At 41.2% G+C, this 18,508-nt stretch overlaps 1 protein-coding gene across 1 annotated transcript in view; it reads right to left on the bottom strand.

The window, feature by feature from the left end:
• CSNK1D (casein kinase 1 delta) overlaps positions 1-14,094 on the bottom strand; it is a 61,757-nt gene extending 47,663 nt beyond the window's left edge. Inside the window, 6 exon segments of the mRNA XM_042449247.1 lie at positions 1,000-1,148; positions 2,208-2,378; positions 3,722-3,950; positions 4,829-4,977; positions 6,803-6,913; positions 13,771-14,094. Coding sequence (XP_042305181.1) covers positions 1,000-1,148; positions 2,208-2,378; positions 3,722-3,950; positions 4,829-4,977; positions 6,803-6,913; positions 13,771-13,846 — 885 coding nt within the window. The 5' untranslated portion in view covers positions 13,847-14,094.
• Between the last annotated feature and the right edge of the window lie 4,414 nt (positions 14,095-18,508).

Genomic DNA, 18,508 nt, shown 5'->3' with positions numbered 1-18,508 from the left:
TTCCCAGAATTCCATAGCACTGAGCCAAGGCAGTTAAAGGGGTGTCAAACTGGATTATTTCTGCAGTGCAGTTGCAGCCTAACACGTTTTGATTTGGCACAAAGGTTCCTGGGCTTTGATTCCAATAGGAGCCACTTGAACTGCTACGGCTCCATCCATACAGAATCCCTGGGATTTGTAGTTTGGAGCAGCCCCCCCCCCGCATTCTTTGGGCAGAGAAGGCAAAAGACCTTATAAAACTACAAATCCTAGGATTCCAATAGGATGGAGCAGCAGCTCTTAAAGTGGTGTCAAACTGCATTAATTCTAAAGTGTAGATGCACCAAAAGGAAGGGCAGGAGGAGTTGTCGAGGCAGGTGAAATAATGTTGTGTATGCTGTTATTTCAAACATGGAACACACTCCTTCCTCAGAGTGTAATGGAGTCTCCCTCCTCTTCCCCTCCTTTTCTTCTTTCTCCTTCTCCTTTTTTCTCCTCCCCCTCTTTCTCCTCTGTCGCTGCTGCTGCTGTTGTTGTTGTGTGCGCCTTCAGCTCCTTTCTAACTTATCATGGAAGAGAGGGGTGGTCTTATACGGTGAGTATATCCCAAACACTCTATTTTAAGTTGTAAATTTGGGGGTCGTCTTATACGCCCAGTCGTCTTATATGACAGAATATACGGTAGTTGCCATTTTACCTCTTTTGAAAGCTCACATAAAGTGATCATTTCCTACAAATTCAAAAAAACACTAAGGAGGTCCTGTATTTGTAGTATGCAGTACTTGTAACTAGCAAGATGAACTTTATTAACTTGCAAAAATTTTATTAGCTTGCTTCATTGCTACAAAAAGAAAAAAAAAATACTCAGCTACTGCATCTCTATAACTATAGCTCGACATGAAGAGTATACTGACATCTTGTTAGGTTTTGGGGTAATTATTTAATGCAAAGCAAGATCTAACTCTTTCAAAGATATTTTCATTTTCCTATGTTATAAAAAATGTAATAATGGCTACTTACAAATTTAAGCATGTTCCAGTCAAAGACATAGTCATAAGAGAAGCCTTGTCTGTGGAAGAGGTTTCTGAATAATTGTCTCAGATATGAATAATCTGGTTTATCGTCAAAGCGCAACGAGCGGCAGAAATTCAGGTAAGTAGCAAATTCAGCTGAAATAAGAAGTTCGGATCATATTACCATAAAGTCAGCGCAAAGAAAAGGAACCACACTGATTCATCTGCCCACTGTTTTTCCACTCCATAGTGCTTGTCTAATGACTGAAGTGACAGAACTGTGATGTGTGATGCAAGCAATGTCATCCCCCCCCCCCCACAAAATGGGATCTCGTTCATAATGATGGGCATATCATACTCTGGATAATACTTTATCACACTGCAATGATAGTCAGAGGCAATGTAAAATGGAATGGAGAAGGCTCTATTCTATTCAACTTCAAGTATAAATATCTATTCTTTCCCAGAGTAGAGAGCAATTTTCTCTGTCTTGGACAAAAAATTCAAGGTGTTAACATTGGCCTGTTACAGACTGAAAAAATAAAGCTGCTTTGGGTCTCTTTAGAGGTATGCTGTTTAAATGATGCATGCATCCTAAGAATCCGGAAGCTGCACCAAAGCTGCACTCCAGTGCTTAGGAATGGAGTGTGGCTTTGGCGCGACCTCCGGACTCTTAGGATCCATGCATCATTTAAATAGCATACCTCCAAAGAGACTTGAAGCAGCTTTATTTTGGCAGTCTGTAACAGGCCATAGTTAGACAAAACAGTTCAATCAAGTATTTCCAGTTTTCCAACTGGAAAGCCAAACGCAGTCTGTGAAGTTAATAGTACCTAGGTGTGCACTAAATAAAGCCCCTATCTTGCTAGCAAATATGAATATGTCACATGTATGTGTGCCAAGCAAATGTGCACTTTGTTTTTCTTATGTATGCAGTGGGCCATTTGTGTGATCAACCAACAATGTTGGTAGGAGAAACAAATACATAAACCAAGTGTAGCTCTCTGCCACGTGGAAGAGGAATACAGGAATAAAAGAAAGTTATCTACAAACAATGCAGAGAACACATGTGCATTAAACCATTATAGGTGAAGATTACACAATTCACATTAGTTAAATGTTATGTAACAGGAGATGCAAGATCAAGTTAAAAGCAAGCTTCACAAAAAAGTTAGCTTTAGAATTTAAGAAATCTATTCCAGAGAATAAACTTACACGGGTATCCTTTACACAAAACCTCAATGGGTGTAGACATTTTCTTTTCACTGATGCGTTCATATTTCTGTCTTTTTGTAGCTGCCTTTAGTCCCTGCCAGGGGAGGGAGCCCAGGTTAAAATACATGAGTACATAGCCCAAGGACTCCAAGTCATCTCTGCGAGATTGTTCTACAAGGAGTATAAGAGTGGAGCCATTAGAATCTATCATCTGGTGAAATGGTTAAAAGCTGTTTAAAGCAACAGGTAACACAATAAAAAGCTCATATTAAAGAAAACTGCATGGCTAAATGGTTAATTTAAGCTTGCTGATAATTCAGGAAGGAACAAGGTTTTCTCCTGTAATTAGTCCTAAAGGTTAACTTAGAACTGGGTGGAATACAAATGTCATCTTGTCAAAATTACTACAGAAATACTGGTTCATTCATTGATACACCCATCCACTGGCTTGTTAGCTGGAAGGTTGAAAGTTTTTTCTTGTCTTAATATCCAGCCATTAATTATGGTTGTCATTGGCAACATCCTCAAACTCTGTGCCTGTGCTAGAGAACTGGGGAAAAATTGATCATTTTTCATCAATCTTATGCACTCTCTTGCTAGCTTGTGTGATGGAAGAGACCGCTTCACCATATTCTCTAAATTCTAAGGAGATCTTAGGGGAGCCATGCAAGGAAATATGTGGAGCCCTGTAGTCATCTTAGGCAAGCCAGACCACAGTACAGTAAAACCCTGTTTAAAACACGGGATATGTTCCAGGACTGTGTGTGTAGAACAAAAATCATGAATAAACACAAACCCTTTTTTTCCTACCAAAAATGAATGATGTCTTGGGCCACTTTTCTAGGCATTTCTAGGTCCTCCAGTGCGAGTTTACAGTATGCTTCCACCAGAAACCCAACATGCCATGCATTTTGAGTAGGAAAAATAGAATTCATGATTATCCATGGTTTTTGTTCTACACGAACAGTCCCAGAACGTATCCCTTGCATTAAACCTGTACAAAGGACAGAGAAGTGGTGTACTGTATAAAGACAGTTAGACCACCAGTAGCTAGAGATAATTTATACAACTGATCCAATAGCCTTCAAGGATAATCACTACTTTTGACTACTACAAAATAAAAGGCCTGAGTAAAAGACAAGGTGCTTTCATATCTCTCAAAACAAAAGTCTCCTTTATGATAAAGAATTCTATTGCGACTGGAAAATGTGCACAGCAATGGGATTCTTGCCTTTGTATGCCAGTGAACACAAAAAAGAACACAAATCAAAACCCTCAGGTAAGGTTTACAATGTGCCCTCGGGAAATATTTCCAACTTCAAATATACCCACCAGTATAATTCTGAGCCAAAAGAAAAGGCCATCTAATATCATCAGCTTTGGAATAAAACATATTCCATTTTTCATATTCCATTTGATTCACTATCATGTGACAGAAATTATACACAAGATCTCTTTCTGAAAGAACATTTATAAAAAACATATATTTGAAACTGAGTATGCTACCATCTTACCAATCCCAAGATGAGTGTTGATGGAGGCATAGCGGGCAGTTCCTGTCAAGTTTTTATTTTCACGATATGGAATGTGCTGGTGAGTTCGAGCATCCCGGTATTTCTTGGCCAGCCCAAAATCTATGATGTAGACAAGGTTGCCCTTCTTGCCTAATCCCATCAGGAAATTATCAGGCTTTACATCTCGGTGGATGAAGTTCTTCGAATGAATATATTCTATTCGACTTATCTAATTGTAAAACATGATTTCAGAATTAATGAATGCAACCTCTCTTTTAAAACAACGACACACTGGTCCCTTATACATGGCTTCAACAATAAATTCCTACTTCTGTTCAAAGGCAGGTTTAAATGCTATCTTTCTTGCTTATTGTGTTGAGTACTGTCTTCGTTAATTCACTTTGAAAGTATAACTAATGCACACGTACACACCAATCTTAGTTTGCTTCTCAAATGGGTTTCCTTCCTGGGTCCCAGTACCTGCAGCTGAAGCACAGCAAAGAAATAACCTGTTCTAGGAACCAGACTACATATACAACGATGTGAGGCTGTCTGGAATTTAAGGGAACAGAGTGATTACAGCTGAAAGGGAGGCGCAACCTTCCCTGCCATAACTGTGCAAAAAAGTGTCTTGTAACAGTCTATGAGCAAAAACAATAAAAAATGATTTGATTTAAAGATCTGATGTTTCTTTTAAAAACTAGCCTGTTCCACAAGCGATAACAAATACTAACATAAGAAATGTATAGATTTTGCAAGTTTCCCTCCCTGCAAAGAGATACCAACTTCAAATTCTTCCCCAAAACCACTCTGTGGTAAAGGCACATTTTAAAAGGGATAAAATGTATTTCCTGCTACAGCTACATGGTCACATTCTCAGTGACAAAAATAACTGATGAAACTTTCTTCATACAGTATTGGGTATATTTGTTCGCTCTGGTAAGAAAAAAAAAAAAAGCTTAACTGGTATCCTTTGTCACTGGTCTCTAACAGAATAGACTCACAGATTCCCCCACTTCACAACTATAAAAAGCAAACATAAACAATTTAAGCCAAGATAGCTAGGAAACCACCCCACTGAACAGACAAATCAAAAGATTTTAATACCATTTGGTCAGCAAGTAAAAGGACTGTCTTGAGACTGAATTTCCTTGAACAGAAGTTAAAGAGATCTTCAAGGCTTGGTCCCAACAATTCCATCACCATGACATTGTAGTCACCTTCAGCACCACACCATTTGATTGTGGGAATACCAACTAGAACAAGTGAAATTTGATTATTTGTACATTTCCAACACCTGCAAAAAACAGCTGTCACAGTACATTTCTCTTTCAGAAAGAAAAAAAAAACCCTGATGGCTGAGCTCCAAGATCACAAACGTAGTTACAAATATGTAATTGCGTATAGTCTCCTGATCCAATTCCTCAAACCTATTTTAACAGCCAACAACTGCACCCAGTGATGGGAGTTCTCTTCCACTAGAAATAGGGACACAGCAAGATGACGTTTCCAGCTCTAACCTACAAGCAAACTATGGTATGCCAAGAAATTGTGATATGGGTCCTGCTACTGATTGTCATTCAGCAGTTCACTGGTGGAATGGGGCTGGAAATGTCACCCTGCCACACCCCAATCACCTGCCGATCTCAGTCATTTGTTGGAGTTGCTTGCTGCTAAGGAAGGTTTGGGGGATAGCATTTGCAATCATGGCAATAGGATCACAGTTGTAAATATGAATACCAAACAATTACAAATGCAAAGTCTAGCTTATGCATTTGTAACTCCTCAACAGGATTCCAGGTAATATTTTCCTTAAGAGCCAACAAGAACTGTAGGAAGGAATTGAGACAGCTTGCATAGATGTGCTCCAGTATGATCAATCTCCTACCCAAGCATTAAGAAGTAAGCAAATTCAATTAGGAAGGCAAAAACCAGGGTCCAGACTATGATTGTGTTGGTCAACTTCACTCCAGGTAACTGCCTGATATTGAGTAAAACCACTGGTCCATCTATCCCTGAACTGCCAATTCTAAGTGGCGGTAATTGATTTCCAGGGTTTCAGGTAGGATTTTTCCCCTAGTGGTCTCTCACCCCAAGCACTAATCATTCAACCCTGATCAGCTTCCAAAATCAGGTAACATCAGACATGCTCAGGGTGGTATGGTGGAAGCACATTAAATTACTAGCTGTCAAATTAGAATGCAAGACAAGGATCTCTACACTGCACCTAAATGTTTAGCATTCAAAAGGCATTCTATGGTATATCTGTATATGGACTTGCTTTTAATTGGTGCTATTTACTCTATAAGCAATTTTTTGGAGTCTTATTACAGTTTGTTCCAAGTGATTTTTCCCAATTTAGAAGTGTTTGCCCAGTCTCTCCATCTTCTCTGCTGCCTGACCTCAGTGTGCCAATATCAGAAATGTCAAGTTCCCACAGTTTTCTTGTCCTGGACAAATAATTTTTTCCAAATGTTTTCTGAATGTTATAATGTAAACAATGTTATCCAATAATGTTAAACATTTGGGTTAAATGTTATATTCAAAGACAGGCAAAGTTTTATATGGAAATCAGAATATTTGTAATGATGTAAAGAGATGAACCCATTCTTTCCCTTATATTCAGCAAATGCCTAAAGAGAGCTATACCTAATGTAACAGGTGTCTTAGGCTATACAATCTGTGATACACTGTGCAGTGTGTTTGACCCTAATCTTATTCAAACTGTGCAGCACCTAAGGGATCACTGGGTATTCCTTAGTGAAATAACTCTGGCAGTCTCTCAATCAAGAATCCTGCCCTCCCATACAGGGACAATGAGAATGAAAACTAAAGCCGCAATCCCACCTAGACTTATGTAAAAGTAAGGCCCAATGAACTCAAACTTAATTATAAGGAAACATGTTAAGGATTATGCTGTAATGCATTCCACAAAGTAAAAATATTTGGCAGCAAATCCCTACTGAGTGGCAGGAACAATGACAGTGCATTCTCTTACAGACAGTTCCTGTTCTATATCTTCTTTTCAGTCTATAGATGGAATATAAGTCCCATATGGTTTGCCATAAAAATTATGCTTACCTCCACCTTGCATCATTTTGTAAATTTTACTTTCTATATGAAGTTGAGGATGTTTGGTTTTCACACATTCCAACTTGATGGCAACCTCTTCTCCAGCTGCTATGTCAGTACCTAAAGGAGAAAAGAGAATTCAGTGTCATAATTCAAGACAGGCTAAATGCAATGGAAACCAGAACTGTGATTATATATCTGACCGATGGTTTATCAAGCCAAGAGTCTAACAGATAGTGAACTAACACTTCATTTTCTCAGGACCTATAGAGTCACAGAGTGACCCGTAAGATTTGAAAACAGACAAAGGACAGTGTTTACAGAATGAATAATGTGTGTACAGTGGACCCTTTGTACTGGTGGGTTGGCAATCTGCGGATTTGACCACTGCACATCGCCATATCCTATATTATTCATTGGTGGCACATGCATGCAGACCACATGCCTGTGAACATATCATCCCCATTGAATAATATGTGCCGCAACTGTTAATTTTTTTGCCATCTGCAGGGATGGAACCCCTGTGTAAAAGAAGGATCCACTGTATATTATAAAAGTTAGTTTGTTGCTGCTTCTTCCAGATCAAAAACAATTAAAATTAAACCCTGCTTCTTTTTCTTGTTTGTAATTTAATGGGAATTCTTGTTCTTCATCTGCATGTTTTGTGAGCTTTTCTGCTTAACTGCATTTAAAATGGCTAAAAAAGATACTTCTACCACACATCTACGTTGTTACCTAATAAACTTCTAACTAATTGTTTATTAGATAACAAAGAAAATAAATGATACTTTAAAGCTAAAAACTATGGCTAAAAGCTCATTTTAAAATAGCTACAGTAGAAGTGGATTTTGCTACTTTGGCAGAATTTGGGACAACTGCTTTTAGAGAATTTGTTATGGTGCACTGGTAGCTTTCACACACACACACATGACGCATTTTAGACCCTGTCCTGATTATTTTGTCCTCGTTGTTAGTGAATGTTCAGTCGACTTTGACTTAAAGTGACCTCCAAAACACCTTGACATCAACAGCCCTGCTCAGGTCTTGCAGAGTCAGAGCTGTAGCTTCTTTGACTGAGTCTACCCATCTGAAATGCAGTCTTTTCCTACTGCCTTCTACCTTCTCAAGCATAACTGTCTTTTCTAGTGAGTCCTTTCTTTTCATGATGTATCCAAAGTATGACCATCTCAGTTTAGTCATCTTGGCTTCTAGGGAGAGTTCAGGCTTGATATGCTCTAGGAATTACCAATTTGTCTTTTCAGCAGACCACAGTATTTGTAGAACTCTTCTCCAGCACATTTCAAATGAGTTGATTTTCCTCCTATCAGCTTTCTTCACTGTCCAGCTTTCATAACCATACATAGGCCCAGTACAAACAGGCCCGAAATGATACTTTTGTCATGTGCTAGGGTTGCCTCGGGGCGGAGTGCCCACACGCTCCGCAACCCTAGCATGTGACTAGGGCAGCATTGCTGCGCAGTGCCGTATAGATGGTGCGCATAGCGATGACAGCGCTGCTGCGCTGCGTCCAAATGGAGCAGTACAGCAGTAATGTGTTCGCACTGCTGCAGGCTGCTTGCGGCGGTGCAAAATGGAGTCGCTTTTTAGCCATGCAGCAACGAAAGGCTGCCCCAGCCTGCCCTTTCGGGCCCGTTTGTACCAGGCCATAGAAATGGGAAATACAATGGCATGGGCAATTCTAACTGATTGTTAATTTGATGCTGATTATTTGAAAGAAACCTAATACTGGGGGGGGGGGGGGGACACACAAGTATAACTGAAAAAGCTTCAGAATATTTGCTTCCCTTAGTGAAAAGCTTTTGCCACAGTGAAGTTTGCTGCATATCATTTCACAAAGAACATAATGGGCAGGCTGCAAAGAGCATCTTTTGTCCATTTTTAAAGAGTAACCAACATACCACACTACAAATTGCCTTTGAAAGTCCCCTTGGTTTTAAAAAGCAGTCTGGCACATGGCATATAACAGCGGTGGGAATTGTACACACATCCAGATGTTGTTGAATTGCAACTCCTAGCAGCTCTAGCTAATATACACAATGGTGAGGAAGGCTACAACTTGTTCAATATCTGGAAGGCCACATAAATTCTACCCCAGTCACCGATCAAAACAATGACACATAACACAAAAAACACCAGTCTAATACCCCCTGAATGCATAAAAACAGCGAAATGTTTCTTTGAATCTTACAAAACATAGGCGCGTTCCAAACGGGCCCTATTGGGGCCGTCGTTACGCATGAGGGGCGGCGCTTCCTGATGCGCCTTGCCCCTCGCATGTAACGAGGGCGTCAAAATGGCGGTGCCCTATACAGATGGGCGCTGCCACTTTGATGTGACTGACGCCTAGCGTCTGCACATCTTGGTGTCCTTGTGACGCCGCAGCAAGAAGAACACGCTTTTTGCGGGTTCTTCTTGCTGCGCTGGGGAACCGAGTGGTTTGTCCGCTGCAGTTCCCTCGCGCAGCTAACACAGGTGCCAGCAGACCACTCTTTTGGGCAGTCTGTAAAGCGCCATAGTTAACAAAAATAAAGAAAGGCTCAAATACTTTATTAATGCATTTTCCTCATGTTGTTGCATGCCTCCAAGTCATTTTTTAAAAACTTATGGAGACCCTAACACAAACCTATCACAGGCTTTTCTTGCCAAGTTTCTTCAGAGGGGGTTTGTCATGACCATCCTCTGAGGCTGAGAGAGTGTGACCTTCCCAAGATCATCCAGTGGATTTTTTTATGCTCAAGCAAGGAATCGAACCTTGGTCTCCAGAGTCATAGTCCAACATATTTTCACCTAAATATTATCCCAGATCATTGGTAAACCTTGCCTGAATTAAGCATGTTCAATAGCTGATTTCAGTGAGTCCTCTGTCCCTTCTGAAGCATATTGTGGGTGGCTCTCACAGGTAATCTCAGTGAGCAACACAGAAACTACTCTTGTTTGTCACCACATGCAAGGCTTTTGTGCAAGAGGCAAGTAAGATTACTATTTAAAGCAAAGGTGAGCAAAATGAGGCCCTGCCGATACTGCCTGACTGCCACTCCCAGCACCCTTCACCATTTGCTAATTTCGCTAAGGCTGAAGAGAGTTAGGAGTCCAGTGACATCTGGAGAGTTGTACTTTGCCCACCCTTGACTTAGGACAACAAGACATAACCAATAAATCTCCCATTTGTTTCTTTGTTTTTGCTAAAGGTATGCAACTCTAGAGCTGTGCTATTAAAGCAGCTCCAGATCTCTGAACTGTGGCTTTGAATATATATTTGCATCTATTCTGTCTCACACACTCTTCCTCTCTATAGACGCTGTCTTATAACACACATTACCCCAACTTTCAGCCTTCCATCCTGTAATCATACAGGGCTACAAAGGAGGAAAGTGGCAAGCTGTTTAAAGAATTAGATATTTACTACATAGTTAATGCATAATGGTATAGAAAATATTAAACCCATCATGCAAAACTGCAGGATATATTTAATGTCTTCTTTATGCAGTGAATAAGAATGATTCATCTGCAACCATACATATTTTGCTACAGATTCCTGAGTGAGGAAGCCCTTGTTAAGTAAGCACATTTTCTGCCAACAAATTCTTAGTGACTGGGCAGCATCTCACAAATCTTCAGAAAATAAAAGCTGGCTAAAGTTCAGGTCCTGGGAAACACTGAAGCAGCCTGGTAATTGGTACCAAAGAAGTGCAAGACAGAATTCTCCACCTCTAATAAATATGTTGGCTAACTAATGCATAATGCTGGTTCAGCAGTAGCAAAATAAAAACACCTTACTAAAAGATGGAAAATGTTATTTGTAGATGAAAGCATTGCAGAAAGAGTTCTGACAATTCAAAACCAGGATTCCTATGCAGTTTCATGTGAATATTAGACATTAATTAATTTTTTAGAAAATACCTGGGATGAAAAAAGATTGAATTGATCTGTCAGATTTCAGATACAGGTTTACAGTTTGAAATGTTAGTGACTTTCAATGAGATATTTACTATTAATAAATATCAGAAACATGGCACTGTAAAGAAGTCTCACAATCTTTAGTATTTTGTAATGGATTTTCTGGCAGATCTCAATCTAATCTTAAATCTGACAACCAAGAGAATAAACAGTAACTAAGTAAATAGTTATTTGCTAAAGCTACTGTACTGAACAGATTTTTAAACCTTTATATGTCATTTTAAAAAAATGTATTTATAATGGCTGCTTTGAAGACCATTACAGGAAGGCCAAGCCACACATCTTTAATAATGCACAAATGAGAGAAAGTATCGTTACAGAAATTTAATATTTCTTTTCTACAGTAGATTGAGTTGAGTTGAGCCTCTGGCTTCAGGTCTGACAGCTAGATAGAACATTTTATTAGGGACAAGATTAATAAAAGACCTTTCTGACTATATACACAAGGTTTTTCCAATCTGCACAACATCTTTAATTATAGGAGAATGACAGTCCTTCATTCTGACGGGTGCATACCCTTAAATATAGTTATAGAAGCACTACGCCACTAACACTTAATTGATAACAATTCTGTGTAGCGTGCAGCAAGTGGAAATCCTTTAACGCAGTCTAAATGGTTTATGATTTACGGGGGAAGAAGCAAACACATTACCCAGTAAGGATTCCAGAACATGAATTTCCCCCACAGTCTCCTGAATGAGCATCTGATCAGAAACAAGGTACAGCTACTTTCACTGAAAGGTTGATTTTTCATACCCTTACTGAAAGACAGCTAAGGTCAAAAAGACCACAAGTTATTTAATGTCATTACACATCCACATTCTATTGTTTTGTCTACAGAGATAGCAACCTTTTGCTATGGACTCACTTCTCCTGATATGAATATAGAGTCGGCCCTTCTTATACACTGATTTTTTATACACGGATTCAAGCATACATGGTTTGAAAATGTTCCAAAAAAAGTATAAATTTACCTTGATTTTCCATTTTTTCTAAGGGACACCATTTTGCTATGTCATTATATTTAATGGGACTTGAGCATACACGGATTTTGTTATACACGGGGGATCTTGGAACCAAACCCCAGCGTATAACAAGGGTCCACTGTATCGGTATATTTTAAACCATAGGTGCTTAGACTTGGATTGGCTGTCTCCCTTGTAGGATACTATGCAGAGTCAGCAATCCTATTACAGTCACTCAAGTATATACTGTACTGCAATGCATAGGCATAAAAGCCTTTGTGGGACTGAACCTAGAATTATTTGCCTGCACTGATTTAAACCATCAAGATATTTTTCTGGCTTACCTTTGCATAAAGCCTATTACTTTGAAAGGAGACACCATGACTAGTTTTCCACATACAGGACGCAAGAGAAAATCCACATCCCTAGGGGTTTATTAAAGATTCATCGCCTAAGATGTAAGTTAGCAGGCCGCTGGCTCAGATTCACAATTACACTGTCATCAAAACTGGGGGACTGGGTTGAAAATAATCCTATTTTTCTCCTAGGAATGAACAAAACAAGCGTACCATCCTTTTAACTTAAAAGGTTTTTTTAAGAAGCAGAAGGCACAACAAGCCATAAATGGGGCGATTTTGCAAGAAGAACACAGAGAATTGGGCAATTCTCTCTGTAAAACTGAGCTACTTCCTGGAGGCCTTGCAGCCAACACAGGCCCACTTTGAATGTGAAAACCCAGTATACTGCCCAGACCCAGACTCTAAAGAAGCCAGAACTGTTCTGCTCCCAAAGGCCTTTATAACAATAACAACAACAACAACAACAACAACTTTTATTTATGCCACCCTTTCCACCAAAAAGGGAGGAACATCAGACATAATCAAGAACACACCAGTAAATTTAGACACGAATTCATGACTAGATACGTAAGATATGGAATGGAGATGGGCATCCCACTTAAATCACTAAAAGTGCTGCCTGGATTCCCTTTGGATGGCCAACCAGGGGCACCTTCGGCATACGCCTGTGGCGGCCAATTCAGCCAAATGATACGCGGCGGTGGGCATAACTCGACTGCTGTACCCAAAGTCCTTGAGCAGACTGGGTTTTAGATGTGTTTTGGAAAAGCTGAAAACACCTTCAATGAATCATTACGTTTAATAGTTTGACTTCTCTTAAGTTCTTTTTTTAAAAGAGGGGCTTATTTACACCAACAATGTCGATGCCAGTAATACTGCCGCAGTAGTCCTGTCTCTATATCTATCTCCATTTCCCAGTCCCAGGCCTGTGTGCTTGGCTGCTTGGGGAAGGAAGGTCATGAAGGAAGTTACCAGCCAGGCTCCCGCATTCTTATATCTGCTTTCATGAGGAAGGGACTGGGCCCTAATTCGGAGTAACTCCTGAGGAAACCAATGGCAGCTGTGTCCATAACAATCACAATATTTATTTATTCGCTGCCTCTCTGTGTAGCAGAACCAGGGAGGCTTACATGTTGAAACAGACAACCCCAGCATCCTTCCAAAGGACAACAAGAAGGCAGTAGCTGTGGCAAAAGCCAGACCAGAGTGGGCCCAACTTCCTTGCTAACTCTTCAGGAAAGGAAAGGCCTGCCGGAAGAGATCTGGGCTGACACCGCTTTAACTGTCACTGCTCCATGCCTTGGAGCTCTGGGGAATCATACTTTGTTGTGGCCCCAGGGCTCTCTCTGACAGACAAGGCTGTAAATAGCTCACCAAGCTACAATTCCCAGGATTCCATAGCACTGAGCCATGGCAGTTAAAGCGATGTCAAATTGGATTGTTTCTGCAGTGTGAGGCTGCATCCACACCGGAGAAAAAAACCCGGTTCTGGCTCTTAGCTATGGAATCCTGGGAGTCGGAGTTTGTTGTGGGGCCCAGAGCGGAGCTCTAAAGCGGGGCCAACCCGGGTTATTCTTCCCGTGTGGACGCAGCTGGGTCTCACTTCCGAGGGCCCTCCGCTTCCCCTCCTCCCGGCCTCCCTCCCTCCCTCCCTTCGGGCGCGGCGCTTCCTCACCGAGGTAAATATCCCCGAAAGAGCCGCTCCCGATCTTCCGGCCAAGCCGGTACCGGTTCCCGACCCTCAGCTCCATCGAGGCGGCGGTGGGGGCTCGCTCGGAGGACCCAACCCAGCTGCGTCTCGGACCGTGGACTCAGCGCCGTGGAAAGACAGCCACCATGGCGGCCCTGGGCTCGGTCTCTGGGCGCCGGAGCGGTTCCGGGGCGAGGGCGAGGCCCCGCCGGGGAGGATGGACGCCGATTCCCCGAGACACCCGGATCCCCCTCCCCTCAGCGCAGCTAGGGCCCAGCCGCCGCCATATTGTGTGACCTCACTTCCTTGGCAACGAGGGGCGGGGCCTCTGATCAAGCGGCAGAAGGAAGCGGGGAGGGGGCTCAAGATTGTGAGGCCGGGGCTAGGCGGCCTGTCGCCATGGCAACCGTCCCGGTGCCTGGAGTTGGGCCTAGCAGGCCCTCCCTGGATCTGCCCCAGCCAGGAAGCCCCGTGGCCAGGAGCCAGCTGCCTCAGCCAGCCCTTCCCTGGCAGAGTGGCCTTTCCCTATTTATTTGCTGAGTGCCATCCTCATGACAAGAGGGCCGACATTTTGCTGCTTCAGGCCACAAATGGCTCAGACGCCAATCCAAGCGGAAGTTAAAATGGCCTCAAATGTGGCCAAGTTGTGTAGAAGCACCCCCAGCACGAAGCCTTTCCCCAACGCAACACTGTGATGATGGGGCAACCCAAAGGCCAAGGCAATTGGGGCTGATTGAGGGACAGTATGCCAGCCTATGGTCCAAAACACAAAAAGTACAGTTCCCAGAATTCCCTAGCACTGACCCAGGGCAGTTAAAGTGGTCTCAGATGGATTATTTCTGCCACATGTTTTGGACCTATGACTCTGCAAACCAGGGTTCAAACCCCAGCCCAGCCATGACACCTTGGGCAAGTCACAGTCAGCCTCAGAGGAAGGCAACTGCAAACTCCTCAGAAGACCCTGGCCAAGAAATGCTGTGATAGGTTCTACTTAGGGCTGTGGCAAATCGGAAGTGACTTGAAGGCACATAACCATGTACACCATACGGGCTCTCAACCTAGAATTGCATTAGCATTTTTTGGTCTTGAGCGTTGGACTATGTCTTTGGAGACCAAAGTTTGAATCCACACTTGGCCGTGGAAACCCACTGTGTGACTTTGGGCAAGTCACCCACTCCACCCCAGAGGAAGGCAAAGGCAAATCCCCTCTGAAGAAATCTTGCCAAGGAAACCCTGTGAGAGGGTCACCTTCGGGTGCCATAAGTCAGAAATGACTTGAAGGCACACAACAAAATTCTTGATTGCACTGACTATTGTGTCCAATTTGTTCTGCTTTCAGAACTGGAATGGTGCAATGCTAGATTAGGACTCTAGGAGGTCAGGGTTCAAGTCCTTGCTGAGCCACAGAAACCTACCCCACAGAAACATTGGACAAATCATACTGTCTCAGCCTCAAGAAAGGCAATGGCAAACCTCTTCTGAACACATTTTGCCAAGAAAATTCTGTGATACGATTTGCCATCAGATCACCTTAAGTCAGAATTGAAAACAAAATCTACTTTGGTCATGCTTCACCTGGAATACTGTGTCTCAAATGCCTCAATCGGCAAACTTTACTGTACCCACACATAAAGTGATCAAAATATCTCCAGGGTATTCAGTGGATTTGTCAATGCTATAAACTGAAAACAGTTTCAAACTGATGTATCTATTCACTGTGCCAAAGCTAGCCTGGGCGATACAGTCCATTGGAGGGATAAAAGTGTACTCTTTTAAAATTGCCAGCATCTTAATGAAGCAATATCCACAGTCCTGTGGGAAATCTCTTTGTGTGACACAGTTCTAGTCTTTTTTCAGTTTCCAATCACTTTCCAGATCTCATGCTGCTATATCATGTGATTGTAATTTGTTATTATATTTATCAAGATTTATGCCCACCTCTAAGGGGAACTTTTGCAGTAAATTCCCAAACTGAGAAGGGTTTGGACTGGGTGGCCATTGCAGTTCCTTCAGTCTTTTAAGATTTTGTCATTCATAGCCTGAATGCAAGAAAGATAGGCCTCACCAGTATTTTCACCCACATTTCTTTAGAAGAGGCCATTTAATTGGAGACACTCAAAATAAGTTAATCCACATACAGAGTAGAGGGCATTTTCGTTCTGCTTAGCAAGGGCTGACAACCCTTTTAAAAAAACAAGAAACATAATTTAACAAAACTCAGCAGAGCAAAATACTGTAAAATTTACAGACCCAGCCCTCCTTAAAACATATAATAAATGCATTTATTTTTCTTTTTGTAATCTTCAAATTAAGGTATCATTCCAAAGGCCAACAAAAGAACCAGATGGATCTACATTACCTCTGTTTCTATTAATAAAAGAGAGAAACTGGTATTTTCTTCTGTCTCTTGAACATCAAATTCTAACATCATTCAGAGAAACTGGGGACCAGAGGGAACTTCTTACATTACGGCCAAGGTGGCAGCCTACAAGCTGCAAATACCTTCTAATCTAGCCTACAGGTTGTTCCTTCCCACCTTGACTGCAACAGTTCTAGTCTAGAACGTAATAGCCTCAGCTTCATTTCCCTCCTAGTCCCCTCCACATTTAGAGGGCAGGCAGTATTGTGTTAGATATATTCATTTGGACTAATTTTCAAGAGAGAGAGTCTGGTCCAGTGAGAGGACTGTTTTGTATAACTGTACAATAAAATGGTTGGATTTTATTTTGTGTTATCCTGTTTATGAAGCCAAAAACTTGCTGTTGGGACCTACTTTCATGGCAGCTGTGTTGCTACAAAATCTCTCTACAATCCAATATTCATGAAATTGTATGGACAGATCAAGTACATTTCTGGAAAGTGCACTGAAGAACATTAATGTACAAAATGTTTAACAAAATTATTAACAGAAAGATTAAGATGTTGCATCACCAGAAGATGCTTTCAAAGATTTCCATCGTAAATCAACTGAGTCCAAATTCCAGACAGTTAAAATCTTAATCATATTTTATAGCAAATATAAAGAGACCAAATACATATGGAGATTAAATGAAGTCACATCATCTGGTTTGAATGAAATCATTTATCAGCTTGCACTTTAATGGACCACATAATCATGCGACATATGGATAATAGTTCAAATAAGGTTTGATGTTCTTACGCATATATTTCTGTAAATTTTCATTTTATTAATCTCAATGACTGCTGTTCCATCTTAAAAAGACTGTACATTTAGACATGTCCCAATTAAAACGTGCCAGTAATGTCAAGGTGTGAGAAGATAATTCATCAGTGTTTCCAGATTTAATTATTACACCTCAATAAACTATGCAAGTAGATACTGAATTAGAATGATTGCCTTGAAAGCAAAAACAAGTTCTTATGATGTTGAATTTGTGGAGACAAATATTGGCAAGAAATACACAGCGATGACTAGCGTCAATCAATTTGTTACCACTCTTTGTAGTTAAAATGATCAACTATTGATGCAGAAAATTATCAAAAAAAATTTCATTTAGTGACTAGCTAAATCAATTTGTTAGTAACCAATTAAAGCAGATCCACTGAATAAGGCCTAAATATCTTACATTCACTAGATCCTGTCTCATCTTGGAGGCTAAACAAGTTAATCTCTGGTTAGTACTTGGATGGGTGACTGCCAATGAATATCAGGGCTAGCCTGAAGAAAGAGGCTCCTGCCTCCATAACTGACATCTTCCGGCCTATGAGGGAGTGAATAGGCTGGCCCAGCTCCATCAGGGCTAGCCTGAAGATAGAGCGCCCTCCCTCCATAACTGTCATCCTTTGGCCTATGAGGGAGAATAGGCTGGCCCAGCTCCATCAGGGCTAGCCTGAAGAAGAAGAGCCCTCCCTCCGGTCCATCTGCCTTGGTCCAGGCCTCAGAGGGAGAGAAGAATTGCTGGACCTGATCCCCTCCCCCCCACCATTCCCTTCTCCTTTTGTGTCGTGTCTTTTAGATTGTAAGCCTGAGGGCAGGGAACCGTCTATTATCCCCTCTGTTGTAAGCCGTCTGGATTCCCAGTGATTGGGCAGCATATAAATAAATCCTATTATTATTATTATTATTATTATTATTATTATTATTATTATTGTGCTGTAGGCTATACTTCAAAGGACAGAACTTGCTATGAACACCCTATGAAATGAATGGGCTCATAAGTTGACAGGTGACTTGAAAGTGGGCGCATGCCCACGCACACACATACTGAATAAATGAGAACACTGCAACCCAATACGTATGTAAGTTTCACTGATTAAAAGGATCTATTTTTAAAATTGGATTTGGCCAACATGAACATCTTTTACAAAGCCATACTTTCATTCACTGAATATATTGTTTACTGACAATCATGGGCTTATATCCTACTCAATGTGTTACTTATATAGACTTTTCTTGCTCAAAGACGATTCACACTATAATGTTTGAATGTTCTGTACCAGATAAGGATCAAACTACCTTAATTAAAGCATTGGGTGTAACATTTTGGAATGAAGTTTTACTTTCACCTTTGATTTAAACATAATATTATGCTTATGGACATGCCCTAGTGTGATTGGATGTTCTTCCTTTTCAAGATCTCTGTGCCATCGGAAAACTTGCTCTGAAACAGGTTTCAAAATCCAGTTGGAGAGTGAAAATCATTCCCATTCCTGGTTCCACTGACAGAAGCAGTTTCATCAGTGGAGCAATAGTGTTGGAGAC

Source organism: Sceloporus undulatus, chromosome 2 (assembly GCF_019175285.1).
Source record: "Sceloporus undulatus isolate JIND9_A2432 ecotype Alabama chromosome 2, SceUnd_v1.1, whole genome shotgun sequence".
NCBI classification, from domain to species: domain Eukaryota; kingdom Metazoa; phylum Chordata; class Lepidosauria; order Squamata; family Phrynosomatidae; genus Sceloporus; species Sceloporus undulatus.
This window is presented reverse-complemented; position numbering and strand designations above follow the sequence as displayed.